The following is a 22,170-nucleotide window of genomic DNA, read 5'->3' on the forward strand; positions in this document are numbered from 1 at the left end:
ACACACACACACACACACACACACACACACACACACACAATCTTTCTCTCCTTCAAATTTCTATCATGAAAAACGTATGTGACGTCTCACACACACACACACACACATTCTCAGCAAACAGAAGCGGCAGCCAATAACGGAAGCCCATTAATTGGCCACTTTTGGCATAATTTAATTGATGTGCCACCCGTCCTGTGTATTCACAGCAAGTGTGACATCCTATCCTAGAGAAGAACCAAAATAGCCCCTCATTAACTGGGAGCTTCTCCTGAACACACGCACTACACAGACCTGAAGTCACTATATGTTCACATTCCAATGTATCTATAGAAAGGGAGGTGGGACAACGAGGGAGAGATGACTCACTGTGTTGCTCAACTCGCAGACGCTTTCATCCCCATATCCTGATATTGACACCCTGATACTAAATTATTTCTTACACATAGCCTGCCCTATCATGAGTTAGTTGTGACTTGTCGACTTCTAGGGCAAATTGTAGGCATGTATTAGCGTTAGGCCAACTGCTATTGATCTTTCCCTCTATTGATATCATCATCACAGCCAGGATTAGGTTTGTGAGTGATATAAAATGTCTAATTTCGCATCTATTTAAACACATCTGTCCTCATACGTATTGAATATAATATAACATATTAGAATATAATATTATAAATTAGAATACATGTTATCAATAAATCCTCTTCTATATTTGTAGGGGACTCATCACACCTAGCCTCGCCTAATCCCATGACAAATGGGAAGAGTATAATTGATTCTTATTTTTACACGTTGTTTTTCCCCTTCCAGTCTGCTCCTCAATTCTTGCCCTAATCCTTTCAGCTTCGCTCCACTTGCTTTGCAGTCTGTGCCTTATGTCTGTTGCTGCAGCAGTCAGATGAGACAAAAGGAACGCAATAGAGAGAGGATGGTCTGACGTCAGCTAGACACATATGACTTGCTTCGCCCTACCTCCACTGACCAGCAGCTTTGCGTTCTGCAAATGTATTTCATACACTGCACACTCAGCCCTAGTACCATATCAACCACACGAGGAAAGACGGGGCGACAGTCTTCTTTCCCCAAAGCCTACCGATTCTATTTTGATAACCGTCAGATTTCTGCTGGGTAAAACCCCATTTCGTTGGTGTTTTCCATCTAAATTGAACGGAGGAATTATATTCAAATGGAAAGACGCAGACTGCAGCTGTTGCGGTAGGCAGTCTATGCCCTGCGCGAGGGAGTTGCGTCTTCTTCTGCGTCTTCTTCTGCCTCTCCCGCCATCCGACGCTTCTTTCACCAGGTGTTGCACTCATCCACCAAGCCCGACATGATGATGGGGGAGGGGCGCGTTGCGCGCAGGGTCTCCAGCTCTGGACGTTGATCTATTCTCATCAGAGCCTCTCAATGTGATGCCCAAATCATTCAGGCGAGGCGTCCGGTTATGTTGAAGATTACGGAAAATCCTGGACTATATTCATTCCACTCTTCAGTTGACTGGGCACGCGGGACCATTACCTTAATGCAAGGAAAAACAAAATATGCTTCAAGATTTCGGTTTCATTCCATGGAACACTCATTGTTAAACGAATGGGAAAACCAGGCGCAGGAGGACATGCTGCGTTAGAGACGCATGAGGCAAGCACACTTGAATACACGTCAACAATATTACAGCATGATCTATATTCTGTGTCCTCTCATATGCAAACATGAGTGCACAGGTGTGTTAAAATAGCTTTTTTTTTTGGATGTGAATACTGTTCATTTTGCAGATGTTCATTTTCAGAATGCACTGACAACGGTGCCCTGTTATAATGGTGCGGACCGTTGGCACATGGTGGCAGGCACTGTAGTTTCTGACACCTTGCCTAATTAATTATGCATGTGCGATTGAGCTGCATTGACAGTGATGAAAAGTATCTTTATTCAAGAGACCACTTCTTGAATTTTTACGTGACTGCCGGGTGCGTGACAAGGACCAACAAGTGCACTTTTTCAATTCATCTCGACACACCCCAAGGAAACCATGCCAGCTCGATTCTATGTGCACAAGACATGTCCCCAGATTTGCTGAGCTTGGCTAACATCTAAAAAGCAGGGGTAAATCACCAACCACCGTTGAAAACAATGGAATTGTCTGAAGTTCGATGTTCCAGTGCAAGCGAAGAACTCTACACCATCAACAGGACGCCAACCAGCAACAGCAGCACGCGACCCAAAAGGTTGTTGTGGCAGAACGCGGTTCGACACATCACTGAGCAGAGGTTCATCCATGAGCAGAGCGAAGCGAAAGGCATCACACCAGATGAGCACTACGACCAAAGCCTACGGAAACAGTCTGCGGGTAGGACCTCGGTAGGCGACAGACACAACAATGGGGGAACCAAAGTCTTCCCCGAGCGTGCGAGCAGTGACCTAGGATTTCTCCAAATCGATTGCGCTCCGAGCAACTCAGACTTTTTCTTGAACTGGGGCTACACATACAGAGGCGTAATATTCCCCACTCTACGCAATTCTTTCAAATCTCGGGACCTCGAGCATCTGTACCAACGCTACTTTTTGGGCCAGAGGCGCAAATCAGTGGTGGTGATGAACATTTTGGATGTGGTGACCAAACTAACCCTGTTGGTTTTACATTTAACTCTTGCGTCTTCGCCAATGGATCCCATCAAAGGAATGCTCTTGGGCTTTTTCACTGGCATCGAAGTGGTCATTTGTGCCTTAGTGGTAGTCCGAAAAGACACGACCTCTCACAGCTATCTGCAATACAGCGGCGTGGTGACGTGGGTGGTCATGGCCACGCAGATTTTGGCGGCTGGATTGGGCTACGGACTTTTGGGCGACGGAGTCGGATACGTGCTTTTCACCCTCTTTGCCACTTACAGTATGCTTCCCTTGCCTCTCACTTGGGCTATACTGGCTGGTTTGGCCACCTCAACCCTCCACATTGTTGTACAGCTATTCATCTCCCCAAATGCACAGCTCTCCACAAATCAGGTATGTGAAATAGGAATAAGGCTTCCCTCCCTACACTTTAAAAAAATGAAAATGTATGTTTTTATAATAAGTCAATCACAATGTTGTCACCGCACATGTAGATTAGGTGTTATCATCCTATTTTAACAGTTGTTTTTCACATATCATAGTCGACTGAGTATTATGAGTATTCTAGAGTAGACCTAGTTTAATATTATTTAGACAGTAAGTGCTATTACAAAAACCTGAGCTGTGTTCGAATACTCATACTAACCGCACTAACCATACTATTTCCGTGCTTTTAGGGCCCATAATGCAATTCTTCAGAAAATGGGCGTGGCTTCACAACATTTTCAGATTTGAATAAAATGGCAGAAAATATGCAGCCGAGGTCAGATGTGAGCGGATACATATTCATTGCTTTAACTAATTACGACAAATGTTAAGACAATGTTGAGCAATGTAATAAAGTAATGACTTTTCAATTAAGTAACGTTACATGTTATGTTGGCTGACAATTTGTTAGCTACCCTATCCTTACGAACCACATAGCATTACAGTATGTACCGGTATGTTAGCTAGTTACCTACTGGTAGTTGGCTACTAATACATCAAACTTGCCAGGCAGTATATTAACTATCTGCTATCTAACTACCCAACGTTTTGTGACTTGATTATTCACACCATTCTTAGCTAAGGGGTATAGTCGTTGTGCGTTTCAATGGACACTGTTAATTCTGGCTATCTACTTTGATTTCAGAGCACTCTCGCACAGAATAACTGATGAATTTATGAACGCTCGACACCAGTTGAATGTGACCTGTGTCAGTAAATGTTGGCAAAAAAAGCATCATTAAATTGTTGCCAGCAGCACAGTTACAATCACCAATGCTCTGAATGACATGAAAACAGCCTAACCAGCTGCTAAGGAAGTGGCTAGCCAACGTTAGCCAGTTAGCTTGGGTGCTTGACTGCCGTTGTGAGGTCAGAACGCTCGGATCAACGCTACTCCGGGGTATCCTGAAACGATACGGTTCGCTTACAGCATACTAAAAGGAACTAATAGAAATAAACTCAGCAAAAAAAGAAACGTCCTCTCACTGTCAACTGCGTTTATTTTCAGCAAACTTAACATGTGTAAATATTTGTATGAACATAACAAGATTCAACAACTGAGACATAAACTGAACAAGTTCCACAGACATGTGACTAACAGAAATGGAATAATGTGTTCCTGAACAAAGGGGGTGGTCAAAATCAAAAGTAACAGTCCGTATCTGATGTGGCCACCAGCTGCATTAAGTACTGCAGTGCATATCCTCCTCATGTACTGCATCAGATTTGCCAGTTCTTGCTGTGAGATGTTACCTCATTCTTCCACCAAGGCACCTGCAAGTTCCCAGACATTTTTAGGGGGAATGGCCCTAGCCCTCAGCCTCCGATACAACAGGTCCCAGACGTGCTCAATGGGATTGAGATCCGGGCTATTCGCTGGCCATGGCAGAACACTGACATTCCTGTCTTGCAGGAAATCACACACATAACGAGCAGTATAGCTGGTGGCATTGTCATGCTGGAGGGTCTTGTCAGGATGAGCCTGCAGGAAGGGTACCACATGAGGGAGGAGGATTTCTTCCCTGTAACACACAGCATTAAGATTTCCTGCAATGACAACAAGCTCAGTCTGATGATGCTGTGACACACCGCTCCAGACCATGATGGACCCTCCACCTCCAAATCAATCCCGCTCCAGAGTACAGGCCTCGGTGTAACGCTCATTCCTTCCGACAATAAATGCGGATCCGACTATCACCCCTGGTGAGACAAAACCGCGACGTGTCAGTGAAGAGCACTTTTTGCCAGTTCTGTCTGGTACAGCGACGGTGGGTTTGTGCCCATAGGCAACTATGTTGCCGGTGATGTCTGGTGAGGACCTGCCTTACAACAAACCTACAATCCCTCAGTCCAGCCTATTGCGGACAGTCTGAGCACTGATGGAGGGATTGTGCGTTCCTGGTGTAAACTCGGGCAGATGTTGTTTCCATCCTGTACCTGCCTTGCAGCGGTGATGTTCGGATGTTACGATCCTGTGCAGGTGTTGTTACACGTGGTCTGCCACTGCGAGGACGATCAGCTGTCCGTCCTTTCTCCGTGTAGCGCTGTCTTAGGCGTCTCACAGTACGGACATTGCTATTTATTGCCCTGGCTACATCTGCAGTCCTCATGCCTCCTTGCAGCATGCCTAAGGCACGTTCACGCAGATGAGCAGGGACCCTGGGCATCTTTCTTTTGGTGTTTTTCAGAGTCAGTAGAAAGGCCACTTTAGTGTCCTAAGATTTCATAATAGTGACCTGAATTGCCTACCGTCGGTAAGCTGTTAGTGTCTTAACGACCGTTCCACCGGTGCATGTTCATTAATTGTTTATGGTTCATTGAACAAGCATGAAAACAGTGTTTAAACCCTTTACAATTAAGATCTGTGAAGTTATTTTGAAAGACAGGGTCCTGAAAAAGGGATGTTTATTTATTTTGCTGAGTTTAGTATGTAGTATATACTCATGAATTATGTAGTATACAGTATGTTATTATGGGTACTCGAACACAGCTCTGGTCTATTTCAAGCACCAACTTCTAAATATCCGATTCTCTTATAGTCTAAAATCCAAGGAAAGCCATTTTAACATATGTTATTTGAATTTTTGTATCAATATATATTTTCTTTATACCATTCCGGATATATTAGCATATATTACCATTATTTTAGACTGAAACCCAATGATCTTCAAGTGCCTTGATTTATAAAGAAGTGGTGGGCCGCGGATCACAGATTGGCGGGATCCTCGACAGCGAGAGAAGAGCCATGCATAGCAAAGATTTTGCCAAACTAAGATGGAGAATTGTTAAATTTCTCCTTCCAACTTGGAGAAGTACACATGCGGACATGTTGCTCACCTGTGTCTTCCTGTCTATCTGTTTGTGGGAGCAGACAGTCTATGTAGGAGCATGCACATGTAATCCCGCCCCCACGAAGGTCATTATCATAGAATGTGTTATTGAAAAAAAAGATGTATATTTTATTTTTTTATATAAATGTTCTTGTTTTATAACGATAAATACTTTTTTATATGAACAAATTCAATTATTGATATAAAAGAAATCAATGAATATGTTAAAATGGCTTTCCATATCCAAATCTGTCCATAGGGGACGCAAAACCGTTGGAGAGGATGTAATTTATTAAAAGCAACAGCTAAATGACATCCTCTCCAACGGTTTTGCGTCCCCTACTGGCGTTTATGACCTAATAAATGTGCAATGCTTTTTCCTTGGACTGGTGCTTCAGTATCAGGCTGTTATGGAGATCACTAAAGGTCATATTTACGCAAATTTTGGAGATACACTAAACTCATGTCAATGGCGGTTTAAATGAAATCCCATCATGAAAACATTGCAATTCACGAGTCACTCATTCAAAGGATGTTAACTGGGTTTTTTGTTGCATTTTTACTTGAGTTATCATCAAACTTAATGCCAAATAGACTAGGCTACACTTGCGAAAATGCATTTTTATCCGAAATAGCTGTGTGTCCGAATATTAGTAATGCATAATGATTTATACTGACTGCAGTGGGCTAAATCAGTCACACAGAGGGTTTCTTGATAGACTTCAATCTACTTTGAAACAAAAGTTTCTTTGCTTAAAAAAAATAAGACATTGTGCCATGTCAGATAGAGTTGAAATATATTACATTTTTAGTTTGCATCCCAATATGACACTTTATGTACATCACATAAGACTGAAGTATAACAAAACTGTTTCACATAGAAACACCAGATTTTATGTATAAATAAAAATTGTTGATTGATTATGAAAAATATTAACATTCCACCCATGAGGTCACTAGAAGGTGATTTGGTCATTTGACTGTAGGAAAGGGCTGCTGCCTCAATGAAGTTTGCATTGGGTTAACTCGCCCCTTTAGTCATATGAGTCATCTGAATCTCTGTGATGATTTGACAATGCTGTCAGGGAAAGGGTTGGTCCACTTGTGTCGCTCTGAGCTCAAACTAAAATGGGAGGTCTATAGTTCAAAGTTATCAGGTAGTGCGGCTAGACATGGCAACCGGGATGTAAGGTTACTACCTAAATATAGTGTACCGGTACGTTAGTTTCACTCTATACAATATCTCTGCACTATTGCGTTCTCATTGCACAATGACTGGTAAAAAACAGAATACATACTTTCCTCATATATGGATACACAATAGAAGTAGGCCTACAGTGCATTGATTGCTAACTGCTGTGGAGACGTAAACAACAATAGCAGGATTGCAGTCGACGTACGACGCCTCCTGACAGCCATGTTGAAAGACCACTGCGTCAATTCTTTCGACAACAACAGCTGAGTGGCTACCCCAAGCTGCGTGATAACAGTGCCTAAAATGAGTTAATTCATCACCACGGTCAATTTCTGTGTTTTTTTTGGCTGCTCTAACGAGGCAGGAAAGACAACAGGATTACCTGCAATCATGAAACACCAAGGAGATAAGACTCAAGAACTGTCAGATAAGCAAAGAACCTTTTGCCCGTCAAGACCAGCACTCAGAAAGCTGTCAGTACAGGTTCTACTCCGATCGTTTCATCACTGGTAAGTCTGATCAATTTCGAGTTTAGTTGAACTATTATGCTAACCAGGTGTTAACAACAAGACTACGTTAACTAGATAGATAGCTTGTAGTCTAGCTATTAGCATGTGTCTCTTACATAGGTGGCACGTGAGTTAAGTTTTAGGGAAGCAATTTTCTCACAATAAAAGTGCACCTTTATAATAAAGGATTGTATGCATCGATCATCAAATTTGCAGACTAATGTAAACCTACTATTCCTAATGTGATGAGTAGATTGGATCATAATTTATGCTATTAATGAGTGTGTAGTGGCATAGGCCTATATCAGAGACATTTATTTCCTTTGCATGGGAAAAATGTGGCTACACTTTATATGACTGGAGACATTAGCAGAATCTTTTTTAATACGACGGTAGTATAGGCCGGTAACATAGGCCTATTCAGCTGACACTGACGACAGATTAATCAAAATCGAGGCCTATGAAAAGGGGTCATTGCCAGAAGGGATCCAGCTTTTGTAAAATGAACTGCAAAATATTTTTTTTTGCATTTGAGCTAACCCTAACCCTTTTCTTTACCTTAAAGTAAATCTCCTAACCTGTTACATTAATTCTTCTAACCTTCTGCGCAAGTTCTCCTAACCTGCTTCGAAAAGTCAAATCTGACATTCATTTGACAAAGGCTGGAGACAAATTGTACAATATGCCGTCCATATAGCCTGGAGGAGGACATTATTGTCCCAAAAAACTCCATTGGCACTGACCAGATAATAATTTGTTGAGAACTTTATTCATAAGAGGTGGGAAAATGTATGGACATTACAGAATAGGACAAAGGCCTCAATGAGATAGGACAACCTGCTGTGGTGACTATTGGTTGTTCCAGCCCAAGAATAGATTTGATCTTTTATAGGACACAAACACCTTAGTGAATTAAACACAACCAAACAATCAAAAGCCCTGATGGTATAGGTGACCGGAAGAAGTGATATTCTAACATCAGGTCTGCTTCTCATTTGTTGATGTACTGTAGGTTCACCCGTTGACCTCTATCAAGACACCCATGTCGACTGGATTCCCACTGTGAAGATGAGCGACGCAGAAGTTTTGACTTCTACTACTTTGTCCTGTTTCAGATATGAAACAGGAAACATCCCTCAGTTATACAAGATGGTTGTCATATGCTGTGCTTTGGTCAATCTGAATGATTCTGTTGTGCCATTTGAGTAGAGAGCACCTTCACCTTGTCGTTATGACAAAAGTGCCCCCTTAAACTGTAAGAATATATACAATTTAAATTGAAACACATGTAAAAGACAATTGTTTACGATATTGTAAACCTACTGTACTGTGTAGGTTTACAATGTAAGCACACCATCTTCATCATCACAGTAGCATTTCCAAGTGCCACTCACTTTTCTCCCAGAAGGTCTATCCGGCATTGATATTGGTGGTAGAAGATGTGTGTGTGTAATGTTGAAGCTAAGGATCCCATCGTCCCCTGCTTCCAGACATTTCACTACCTAGATAAGAAGGGTTGGATTTGCACTAGGCAATTTCATGTCAGCACAAGGCATGTACAAAATGTAGTATAATGATTAGCCTCATATACACTGAGTGCACAACAGTCTTTTACATTTATTTTACCTTTATTTAAGGTAAGTTGACTGAACACTTTCTCATTTACAGCAACAACCTGGAGAATAGTTACAGGGGACAGAAAGGGGGATGAATGAGCCAATTTGAAGCTAGGGATGATTAGGTGGAGGCTGCTGAGGGGAAGACGGCTCATAGTAATGGCTGGAATGGTGTCAATGGAATGGTATTAACCACATGTTTCTATCCAGTTTTATTTACTAAAGTGAATATTAAGGGTCGAAACGCACGGCCACTTTCCCACTCTATATTGCTATAGAATTTTCACAAATGCCTTACTACCATTCCCAAACATTCTATGAATTTATGAAAACGTGAAAATGACCATATCTAAGTGCTCGCTAGTCAGAAAATGTAAAAAATAAATAAATAAAGTCATAGTTTTCCTTGGGGTGTATAAGAACAGATTTGAATAAGATTTCATGGTGCTGAAATGCTTGCCATAACAAAGGGGTTGAATACTTATTGACTCAAGACATTTCAGCTTTTCATTTTTAATTGCAACATGTAAATCTTGGGTCCCATGTTTCATTCGCTGAAATAAAAGATCCCAGAAATTTTCCATATACACAAAAAGCGTATTTCTCTCATTTTGTGCAAAAATTTGTTTACATCCCTGTTAGTGAGCATTTCTCCTTTGCCAAGATAATCCATCCAGCTGACAGGTGTGGCATATCAAGAAGCTGTAATGATAACAATATCATTACACAGGTACAATAAAAGGCCACTCTAAAATTTGCAATGCCACAGATGTCTCAAGTTTTGAGGGAGCGTGCAATTGGCATGCTAACTGCAAGAATATCCACCAGAGCTGTTGAATTCTCATTTCTCTATCATAATCCGCCTCCAATGTTGTTTTAGAGAATTTGGCAGTACGTCCAAACGGCCTCCGCAGACCACGTGTATGGCATCGTGTGGGCGAGTGGTTTTCTGATGTCAACGTTGTCAACAGAGGGCTCCATGGTGGCGGTGGGGTTATGATATGGGCAGGCATAATCTACGGACAACAAACACAATTGCATTTTATTGATAGCAATTGTAATGCACAGTGATACCGTGACGAGATCCTTCGTCCCATTGTTGTGCTATTCATCTGCTGCCATCACCTCATGTTTCAGCATGATAATGCACGGCCCCATGTCGTAAGGATCTGTACACAATTCCTGGAACATGAAAATGTCTTCCATCAAATCAAATGTATTTATATAGCCCTTCTTACATCAGCTGATATCTCAAAGTGCTGTACAGATACATGGCCTGCATACGCACCAGACATGTCACCCATGTACGACAGCGTGTTCCAGTTCCCGCCAATATTCAGCAACTTCACATAGCCATTGAGGAGGAGTGTTACAACATTCCACAGGCCACAATCAACATCTCTGATCAACTCGAGATGTGTCGCGCTGCATGAGGCAAATGGTGGTCACACCAGATACTGACTGGTTCTCTGATCCACGCCCCTACCTATTTTTTTAAGGTATCTGTGACCGACAGATGCATATCAGTATTCCCAGTCATGTGAAATCCATCGATTACGGATGAATTAATTAATTAAAATTGACTGAGTTCCTTATATGAACTGTAACTCAGTAAAGTCTTTGTAATTGTTGCATGTTGCGTTTATATTTTGTTCAGTATAATTTGTAAAAAATTCTAAACATAATTCCAGTTTGCCATTATGGGGTATTGTGTGTAAGCCAGTGACAAACATCTCAATTTAATACTTTTGAAATTCAGGCTTTAACATAACAAAATGTGGAAAAAGTCAAGGGGTGTGAAGGCACTGTATTCCCTTTCGATATGGTCGATTTTGCATTCATTGTCTGTGTATCAAGTTTACAAACTATCATTTCAAAGTTTAATATTTAATATATTTAAATTCTCAGAATTCAGATTCAGTACCACATCCTGGTACTTTGCCAGCCAGCAAAGGTAGACGAGAACAGATAGAATCAAACGCTCTTTGTGGTTAACCGAAGCTTCTAGATGTTTCTGAAGTCAGTTTCTGTGGCATGTTCAATGTATTGTCTTCGTATGAATTTGGCTGTAGCGTTTGAACCGTTTCCCCCATTCCTGAAAGCTAAGACTCTCTGGAACATGGCCATGCCTTCCGTTCCCCTCTATGGTGATCATAGGCCGCGCTTGAAATGCTAGAAGGATGTGTCACAAAAACAGAATTTGGCCTCCATTAGTTGTTAAATATCATAGCCATTCTAATGATAGCCTTTCCACTGCCTATTTCATCTTGCTCATGTTTGACTGTGTTCAAACCAGGTCTCCTGCATGTCACAAGACTGTGGTATCCCACTTAGCTGAACCCCATGGGGAGGAGCTCAGGAAGCTAACGGAAGTCTTAAAGGTTACTCATCAAAAGAGCGTGGTTCATTGAACCACCTCGGTCACATTTCACGCCCGTTTGACCTCATACTCAGAGCTCACAGCACCAAATATAGCTGACTGTGTTCATAATCAGGCAGAATGATCTGTGCATCCCATTTTAATGTTAGTTTGACCGATTGGGTTCTAACCCAGGTCTCCGGTGCGCCAGACAACGCAACTTTTCCGGTCTCAGACAACTCAATTATCACGTGAGCGTGGTAACACACCTATGTAACACTTCACCCCCCTTTGACCTCCTCCTTGAAGAGACCCATCCAAGTCACCAGACCAATGCCTAGGCTTTAGCACAGCGGGCTTACACAGTCTTAACCAGTTACCCTTATAATGACTACCCTTAAAAAGTTTGCTAAGTTAACTAACTAGCTAGCTGAGACAGTGTTTTGGTCCTAACATAGCTACTAGTAACTATTGAACATAAATAGCTTCTTAGACAGCAAACTTGACCGACTAGAGAGTAAAAGTTAAGCCAAAGATTTTTTTGGTAATGCTAGCCAACATGTGAAGAGTTGAGGCTCTTTGGTAGCTAGCTAGCTACGCTAATGCTCAATCTTGGTGTCAAAACACATGTGAATAGGGAAGTTAAAATCAAATTGTATTTGTCACATGCGCTGAATACAACAGGTGTAGACCTTACAGTGAAATGCTTACTTACAAGCCCTTAACCAACAATGCAGTTTTAAGAAAATACAAAAAGATAAGAATAACAAATAATTAAAGAGCAGCAGTAAATAACAATAGCGGGGCAATTAACAGGGGGTACCGGTGTCGAGTTAATTGAGGTAATATGTACGTGTAGGTAGAGTTATTAAAAGTTTCGTAGCTACATTGCATTCAGATAGTATTCAGACCCCTTGACTTTTCCCACATTTTGTTACGTTACAGCCTTATTCTAAAATGTATACATATATTTTTTCCCATCAATACCCCATAATGACAAAGCAAAAACAGCATTTTCATACAAATGTTAAAAAAATTAAAATCTAGCATATTTACATAAGTATTCAGACCCTTTACTCAGTACTTTGTTGAAGCACCTTTGGCAGCGATTACAGCCTTGAGTCTTCTTGGGTATAACGTTTCAAGCTTGGCACACCTGTATTTGGGGAGTTTCTCCCATTCTTCTCTGCAGATCATTTCAAGCTCTGTCAGGTTGGATGGGGAGTGTTGCTGCACAGCTATTTTCAGGTCTCTCCAGAGATGATCGATCGGGTTCAAGCCCGGGCTCTGACTGGGCCTCTCAAGGACATTCAGAGACCTGTCCCAAAGCCGCTCCTGCGTTGTCTTGGCTGTGTGCTTAGGGTCGTTGTCCTGTTGGAAGGTGAACCTTCACCCCAGTCTGAGGTCCTGGAGCAGGTTTTCATCTCTCTGCACTTTGCTCCGTTCATTTTTGCCACGATCCTGACTAGTCTCCCAGTCCCTGCCGCTGAATAACATTCCCACAGCATGATGCTGCCACCACCATGCTTCACCATAGGGATGGTGCCAGGTTTCCTCAATACGTGGCGCTTGGCATTCAGGCCAAAGAGTTAAATATTGGTTTCATCAGACCAGAGAATCTTGTTTTATGTGCCTTTTGGCAAACTCCAAGTGGGCTGTCATTTACTGAGGAGTCGCTTCCGTCTGGCCACTCTAACATAAAGGCCTAAATGGTGGAGTGCTGCAGAGATGGTTGTCCTTCTGGAAGGTTCTCCCATCTCCACAGAGGAGCTCTGTCAGAGTGACAATAGGGTTCTTGGTCACCACCCCGATTTCTCAGTTTGGCGGGGTGGCCAGCTCTAGGAAGAGTCTTGGTGGTTCCAAACTTCTTCCATTTTTAAGAATGATGGAGGCCATTGTGTTCTTGGGGACCTTCAATGCTGCTGAGATTTTCTGGTACCCTTTCCCAGATCTGTGCCTCGACACAATCCTGTCTCGGATCTCTATGGACAATTCCTCATGGCTTTGTTTTTGTGCTGACATGCACTGTCAACTGTGGGACATAATATAGACAGGCGTGTGCCTTTCCAAATCCTGTCCAATCAATTGAATCTACCGCAGTTGGACTCCAATCAAGTTGTAGAAACATCTCAATGATGATCAATGGAAACAAGATGCACCTGAGCTCAATTTCGAGTCTCATAGCAAAGGGTTTGAATACTTATGTAAATGAGGTATTTCCATTTTTTTATTGGTATTTTTTACAAAAAAATCTAAACCTGTTTTCTGTTCGTTATTATGGGGTATTGTGTGTAGATTGAGGATTTTTTATTTATTTTAGAATTAAACGTAACAAATCGGGAAAAGGTCAAGGGGTCTAAATAGTTTCCGAAGGCTCTGTAAATTTGTGCATCCCAAATAGCACCCTATTACCTACAGTTGAAGTTGGAAGTTTGCATACAACTTAGCCGAATACAGTTTTTCACAATTCCTGACCTTTAATCATTGTAAAAATTCCCTGTTTTAGGTCAGTTAGAATCACCACTTTATTTTAAGAATGTGAAATGTCAGAATAATAGTAGAGATAATTATTTATTTCACTTTTAATTTCGTTAATCACATTCCCAGTGGGTCAGAAGTTTCCATACACTCAGTTAATATTTGGTAGCATTGCCTTTGAATTTTTTTAACTTGGGTCAAACGTTTAGCCTCCCACAAGCTTCCCACAATAAGTTTGGTGAATTTTGGCCCATTCCTCCTGACAGAGCTAGTGTACCTGAGTCAGGTTTGTGGGCCTCCTTGTTCGCACACGCTTTTTCAGTTCTGCCCACACATTTTCTATAGGATTGAGGTCAGGCCTTTGTGATGGCCACTCCAATACCTTGACTTTGTTGTCCTTAAGCCATTTTGCCACAACTTTGGAAGTATGCTTGGGGTCATTGTCCATTTGGAAGACCCATTTGCGACCAAGCTTTAACTTCCTGACTGATGTCTTGAGATGTTGCTTCAATATATCCACATAGATTTCCTTCCTCGTCATGCTATTTATTTTGTGAAGTGCACCAGTCCCTCCTGCAGCAAAGCACCCCCACAACATGACCATCCCCCGTGCTTCATGGTTGGGATGGTCTTCAGCTTGCAAGCCTCGCCCTTTTTCCTCTGAACATAACGATGGTCATTATGGCCACACAGTTCTATTTTTGTTTCATCATTTCTCTGAAAAGTACAATCTTTGTCCCTATGTGCAGTTGCAAACCGTAGTCTGGCTTTTTTTATGGCGGTTTTGGAGCAGTGGCTTCTTCCTTGCTGAGCGTCCTTTCAGTTTATGTTGATATAGGACTCGTTTTACTGTGGATATAGATACTTTTGTACCTGTTTCCTCCGGCATCTTCACAAGGTCCTTTGCTGTTGTTCTGGGATTGATTTGAACTTTTCGCACCAAAGTACGTTCATCTCTAGGAGACAGAACGCGTCTCCTTCCTGAGCAGTATGACGGCTGTGGTAAGAGCGTTGGGCCAGTAACCGAAAGGTTGCTAGTTCAAATCCCTGAGCTGACAAGGTAAAAATCTGTCATTCTGCCCCTGAACATGGCAGTTAATCCACTGTTCCTAGGCTGTCACAGGCAGGTCAGAGCATGCACCTTGTGCTGGGTACAATAAAACAGTACCACCTCTGAGATCAGTTTAAGTTAATAATGGTAACATATTTGAGAAAAACTGGTTTTAGTGCTCCAGCATGATTTCAACAATGGACCAACTCAAGACAGAGGTTTGTCAATGGTTAATAATTTTAACTGCCATTGGCAACCTTGGCAACCTCTCCCAAATAAAATCAACCTCCCAGCCAGATAGCATTATAAAATATCCTAGCCTTGGCCGGATCAATAAAAAAGACACTCTTTCTCAGTTAATTTCTACATTTCCTGACAGTTCTTGGCTCTTCAAGGGTTTTAGGTGCAGACGGTACAGTTTAATACACGTCCCCCCAAAACCACTTTTTGAAAAAAGTACATATTGACACCATTGCCTGTGTGTTGTCTCTCCCTGTTGACTGACCTTCAAGTTACCTGCCGAGTTATTTTTGTTTTCTGCCAAACGCTGACACAGCATGTCACTCTATTACCAGTTTGGCTCCGGCTACACGTTCATTTCATCTAAAGGTGTCCTTTGTGTCACGTTCAACAAATGGCACTGAGCGGTGCAGTTTGTTGGGTTTAGTGTAAGTAAATATGTGGTGGAAGAGGAGGTAAAATTGCTTGCTCAGCAAGTAAAACATGTAAAGCCATGGTCTATTAATTAAATGTTGTCCCCCTGCCCAGGCAATCTGATACCTTTAAAAGTGTCTCATCCTTTTCCCTTTTAAGATAATCACAGATCAGATTTGATTAAATCTGGAAGACTAATATGATGGAAACCTTCCCATACACCCCCCCTCCCATTTAAGTATATTTAACTTAACATCAAATTAATTTAAAATACATATAGTACATATGTATTCCATAAATGCATGGCTATGATATGTGACCGACCGCCACAATTCAGTCTTATGTAGCAACATTTGAAATATTGTTTTTTACATTGGATAAAAGACTAGAAAATGGTATATCATACACTGTAGTTGAGGAACAATGGGAAAGTAATTATGCTTTGAAAGTTGATAAACTTGTAACCCCACTTTTGAGAAAATAGCTCTTGAATGTTTTGGTACACCACTGGAGAGCTCTTCTTTGTCTACACCATTCAGCTTTTTTCACACCCTCTTAAGCCTTAGGCCCACCTATCTCTTTAAGGATTCACATCTGAGGCCATGTGCTAAAGAACTTGAGTAGTTTAGTAAACAACCAAAGATTTCAAGACTAAAAGCGGTAAAAGTACGAGCCTACAATAAGAAAAAACTCCAGGTAAAAATACACAATCTAGTCCTTGGCCTATATCCTAGTCTGACTTTGGTGCAAGTCATGTTCTTCACATTACCGTCTCTGTATTTGATGTGTGTGTTTACCAATCAAAGTTTATTTGTCACATGCACACGATACATAAGGTGTAAAGGGTACAGGGAAATGGTTACTTCCATAGTAATAATGTCAAAAACAGAAAATGTCAAGATAATTTAGAAAATATATATATATTTAATAATTATTAGATAAAGCTTACCTGACACACTTGTCTAAATTGATGGGTCATGTGAAGAAAATGCTACAACCACCCCCCACCCACAGCTAGCTAAGTCGATGGGTTGCTATTGTCTACACATGTACACATGTTTATGAAATACAATACATGGCCGTAATCACCCCCAGACACACCTGGATAACTTGATGGGTCATGTAATCATCTGGTGAAGTGGAGTCTTTTGTTTAGACATGTAGCTAGCTAGCTAGCTAAACAATGAACCGGGATAATCCCAACTCATACTACTACCAATACAAACATTTTCATAGCTGTAGTATGAATCTGCAGGTAGCTAAAGAGCTAACCAACTAGGTTCAATGTTAGCTGGCTAACATTAGGCTATAACTAGCAATGCAAATGGATTTCTGATTCATTCATTGCCTCTTTCCATAGATGTTAATGCACTCATGAGTTCTTCAAGACTGGGGAGTCAAGGAATCCAGATTGCTCTCTATCGAGTTTGGAAAGGTCCAATGATAAGTGCGTCATCTTACTATGACCAGGGTCTGCCTCTGACATATATATTGGCAATAAAACTGCCTAAACGTTGCATTAATTTTCTGCCGGGTCGTCTTCCCAGTTGAGGTTTGAATTGTATTGTTACAAGAAAAGGCTTGCAGCCAAAACTCTACTAGCTTTTAGATTTATTCTGCAGCAAAGTTGTGTTAAATCGCCATCTTCTGGCACCTTTCTGTTTGGAGCTGTCAAGTCAGATACTATACAGGACAGCTCCATGGTCAGAAATGATTATGGGGAGCAGCTCAGTTGTCTGAATACACCTGTTTATATAGAGATATTAAAATATGGAGTCTATCGGTGAAAATGTATTGTGTCTTGAAGAGAAGAAAGTATAACTCCTTAGACGCCAGGCATCTGAAATATTAAGCTCTGCAGCAAAGTAGATAAGATCAAAGGCCTGACCAGTTTGAGAGTGAGATGAAACATGAGACCTATCTAACTGAGAATTACTTACCTGATTTAAAATCTCCTCCCACAACAAGTTGGTATTCTGAAAGATCTAATAGTCTTTTCGAGATAGAACGAAGGAAATTAGAATCAGGTATGTTTGGACAGTAGATTGAGGCGACACAGATCTTAGTGTGATTTATAACGGTAGTTACAAATGCAAGATGTCCTGCATCATCATTATCAGAACCATCAACCGGAACAAAGTTTTCTATCAAATAATAATAAAACACCTTTTGTTTTGTTAGAGGCTGAGGAGTGAAAAACACATTAATAGTGTCTGTTTTGGAATCTATAGACATCAGAATGTTTTAGGTGGGTTTCTTGTATTCGGGCGATATCAACCTTTTTGTGCCTGACGTATTCTAAGCATTTGGTAGGCTTGATAGCAGAATTCAAGCCATCGGATTAAATGACATTACAATGAGCTCACGGTTCATTAAAAACCTTTGTCATGTAGAATGTATGGATAAATATGACAAAAATCACCAAAAATGCAATAAACACCTACTTCAATATAAACAGAAAAAAAGTGTGTACCATTATACATATTTGTGAACAAACTATGACAGCTGGAGTTGAACAATAATATTAATATTTTAGCTAACATTTGCAGCCTGAACCAAATAATTATCCAGCCAGCTAACCTAGCCATCTAGCCATATAATCAGTATGCCAACAGGCAAGTTAACAAGGCAAGTCACTTAGTAGACACAATTTTCAACCTTTCTAAGGCATTTGTGAAAATTGGATAGCAATATGGAGTGGGAAAGCATTTGAACGGTTGGACAATTAAAAGACACTGCAGTAAAAAAAAATACAAAATAAATAAAAACATTGTCTTGTCCAGGACTGGAATCTACACAGACTGGTGCGCTATAGCCAATCAGAGCTACAGTAGGCCTTTATAGAAACATGCCATTTGTCACATGGGCCTGCCATCACACACTTTGAACTGGACTGTGTGTTTACAGGTAGTATCAACAGTGCGAGTTAAGTTCATTTGAACGCATTCGCCAAAAGCCACAAAATATGTGGAACTCTATGCACGCTGCGCCTTGGTCTCCTCATTACAACGATCGTGACAGTCGAGTGTAACCGGGGTCGAGCTGTTGCTTCTGCAAAAGCAAATGGGAATCCAAATAAACAACCCGTCAACATTGTTAGATAGGCTAGAAATGTTTTAACAATTAAAAAAAATCTTGCATTCAATAGTTGCACACAACAAGCTTCCATTCCCCCTGTCACAAAGCTTGGCAAAACTGTATTTGGGGAGTTTCTGGAAAATAAAAAGTGACAAACAGCACTTGCATGGCTATGATTCGAAAGTGTTAGACTTTTCATGACCAATGTTTGACATCAGTGACAGTAAGACTACGTACATTATTTGTAAACTCCCCTCCCCGGTCAGTGATGATTTTGTCCATAAGTCCAAAATCAGGAAGTTTCACTATTAAAGCAATCTCTGTTCCAAATTTTGCCCTCCAAGGGTTCAGCAATCACCCATTTGCTGAAGAAGTCAGTCCTGGTTAGGGCATACTGGTTACCAGTTGTTGGTTCTCTTCTCAAAAGGGATTATGAGATGCCCAGGAAAGACCATGCCTGTCTAACTTCGATAGGATGCATCACAGGTGTCTGCATTCTCATGTTATTGTAGAGTTGACACTTTGGGCACTCCTCAACCTGAGAATGAGAAAATATAGTACATTAGATATAGCACAGGCACTGTTTCATGGTAATTTCTAATAACATCCATATGCACAGTTATAAAATGGATTGTTTGGATCCTGGATGCTGATTGTGGTGCTATACCTCCTTGCTATCAGCCAATCTCCACATTCCACGAGTAATGCCTGTTAACCTCTACGGATCGGTGTCCATAAACCGGGACGGTTGTTGCTAACGTGCGCTAATGTGACTAGAATGACGTTGTATACAACAGCCAACTTCCCGGGACATAGACATGTCTTATATGGGCAGAAAGCTTAAATTCTTGTTGATCTAACTGCAGTGTGCAATGAACAGTAGCTATTACAGTGAAACAATACCGTGCTATTGTTTGAGGAGAGTGCACAACAACAACACACTTTTATCACTGCAACTGGTTTGATACATTCACCTCTGAAGGTAAATAATGTACTTACATTCAGTAATCTTGCTCTGATTTGTCATCCTGAGGGTCCCAGAGATAAAATGTAGCATAGTTTTGTTTGATCAAATCCAGTTTTATATATAAAATGTAGGAACTGGGGTTTACAGTTTGACCCCACTGCTGTCTCTGGCTCCACACCCACCCTGCTATCTAGATGTGTGAAGTTAGTGTATAAGATAATGATCCATCATGTATGACATTCCTGGGAGTGTGTTAATTGACATTTTTATTACCATAGCATTTTTGTATGTTCTCTATAGTTATGTACTTGAAAATGTATCATTTGGCCAAACTCCTGGCAGACTTGATACAAAATATTGTGCAGTAATGTAATTCTTTACTGGATCAGTCCGAAACTGTGCACACACTGCTGCCATCTGGTGGCCAAAATCTAAATTATACATAGACTCCAATATGAAAGTATGGCCTTTCACTTGCATTTCAAAGATGGAACTTTTTTTTTTTTTTTACACATCTAATGTGTAGTATTCTCCTACATTAATATCACATTTCCTCAAACTTCAAAGTGTTTCCTTTCAAATGGTATCAAGAATATGCATATCCTTGCTTCAGGTCCTGAGCTACAGGCAGTTAGATTTGGGTATGTCATTTTAGGCGAGCATTGAAAAAAAGGATCCAATCCTTAAGAAGAAATTGATTCATCCGTTAGATTCATCAATGTGCATCCACTGTCCCACATACCAGCTATTCAATTTATAAGTGTCATCTCCCCTGGAAAAGGGATCTGCAACTGGCATCACCACGGCCCCCCTTTTGTAGGCCCGCAGAACAATGTCCAAAGACAAAAAGAAGAGGAAAAATAATATATTGTTATTGTTACAGTCACTGAAAGCCCATGTCAGCTAAAAAAAAAAAAGATTGGTAACTAGCTATCTAAACTTAGTAGTAATCATGGTTGAATTACGGCCCAGGGGCCCACATTGATTTTGTAATCAATTTAGTCCACACCTTTTCTCATGTTATCTGGAGTCCTTTTTGGGTACACAACCATGAGGGAGGGGACACACCTTGTAGTTATGGAGCACTTCCTAAGATGTTTCACACACTTTTCTGCAGCCCCCTAGCCCATTCACTTCATTGACTGATCTTCTCTCAAAAGCAGCTCCCAATGTCCCTACAATAAACAATACACTAGTCGGTCTCTAAACACTTCGGTCCCAATCAGTTGACACCATTACCAACAAATGCATGTTGCCCTTACGTCTCTTCCACAAAAAGTGTCAAATGGTAACACCACAACCATGTCTTTCCAGGAGATGTGTAGTACCAGCAAATATTCTGCAATAGGACCAAACAGTTGGTGGTTAAGGTCTACGAGCCCTACGCCACTTCTGGAAGAGTCTTACAACGCAACCATAGTTTTTCACTAATTTGTCTTTTGACCAATCAGATCAGTTCTGAAAATATCTGATATGATTGGTCAAAATACCAATTAGTGGAAAACATTTGGTTTTGGTCTGCCTGTGTAAATGCAGCCAATGTGGCTGAGCATAAGACCATGTAGAATACATGTCAAACTCATTCCACGGAGGCCCGAGTATCTGCGGGTTTTCGCTCCTCCCTTGTACTTGATTGATAAATGAAGGTCACTAATTAGTAAGGAACTCCGCTCACCTGGTTGTCTAGGTCTTCATTGAAAGGAAAAAAACAAAAACCAGCAGACACTAGAGGTCCTACATGGAATGAGTTTGACACTCCTAATGTAGAACATCCATAAAATAAATATGGTTGCAGGGGGGTCCGTTTGAATTGAGAAAATCCTATGTTATTAAAATAGATATTTGTTTTGCTCCTTAAGTAATCCAACAAAGTGTACACCACCATCTTGTCTATTTCAAGTCTTCAAGTGTCCACCCCAAAGTGGCGCCATGATGACAGACACCTGTCTCGATCAATGAGAGAAGACTTGAAATAGACAAAATGGTGGTGCATACATTGTTGGATTACTTCATGGAGAGAAAAAAAGTATTTATTTTAATAACGGAGTTTTCTAAATTTTCTAAATTCAAACTTACCCCATGCAACTGGACACATTTTATGAGATTCCTGTTTCCACAAGTTGAGGATGAATTATTCCAGTTGAAACATTTATAGTTGAATGTCACCATTTAGCTAATGGAACATAAAAAAATGCTATTTTTTTTAAATTCATGTTGATGAGAGGAATCACTTGAAACCATTGCGGTCTGGTCAGGCCTCAGGCCACATATCTACAACATAAATCCATGTGTAACGGGGTGCATACTGGCGGCAGAGAAGTTAGGCGCAGGAGAGCGAAAACTGA

General features: G+C 40.9%; 1 protein-coding gene across 3 annotated transcripts in view; it reads left to right on the plus strand.

Annotated features, from left to right (window-relative positions):
* Positions 1–941: 941 nt before the first annotated feature.
* The window catches only part of adcy8 (adenylate cyclase 8 (brain)), a 190,134-nt gene continuing 168,905 nt past the window's right edge, over positions 942–22,170 (plus strand). The window contains exon 1 of one of the 3 annotated variants that reach the window (XM_055867574.1): positions 942–2,994. In XM_055867574.1, coding sequence (XP_055723549.1) covers positions 2,125–2,994 — 870 coding nt within the window. In that variant the 5' untranslated portion in view covers positions 942–2,124. The remainder of the gene's footprint in view (positions 2,995–22,170) is intronic. The other 2 variants (XM_055867576.1, XM_055867575.1) reach the window with 2 other exon arrangements.

This window comes from Salvelinus fontinalis, chromosome 17 (assembly GCF_029448725.1).
Source record: "Salvelinus fontinalis isolate EN_2023a chromosome 17, ASM2944872v1, whole genome shotgun sequence".
NCBI classification, from domain to species: Eukaryota; Metazoa; Chordata; class Actinopteri; order Salmoniformes; family Salmonidae; genus Salvelinus; species Salvelinus fontinalis.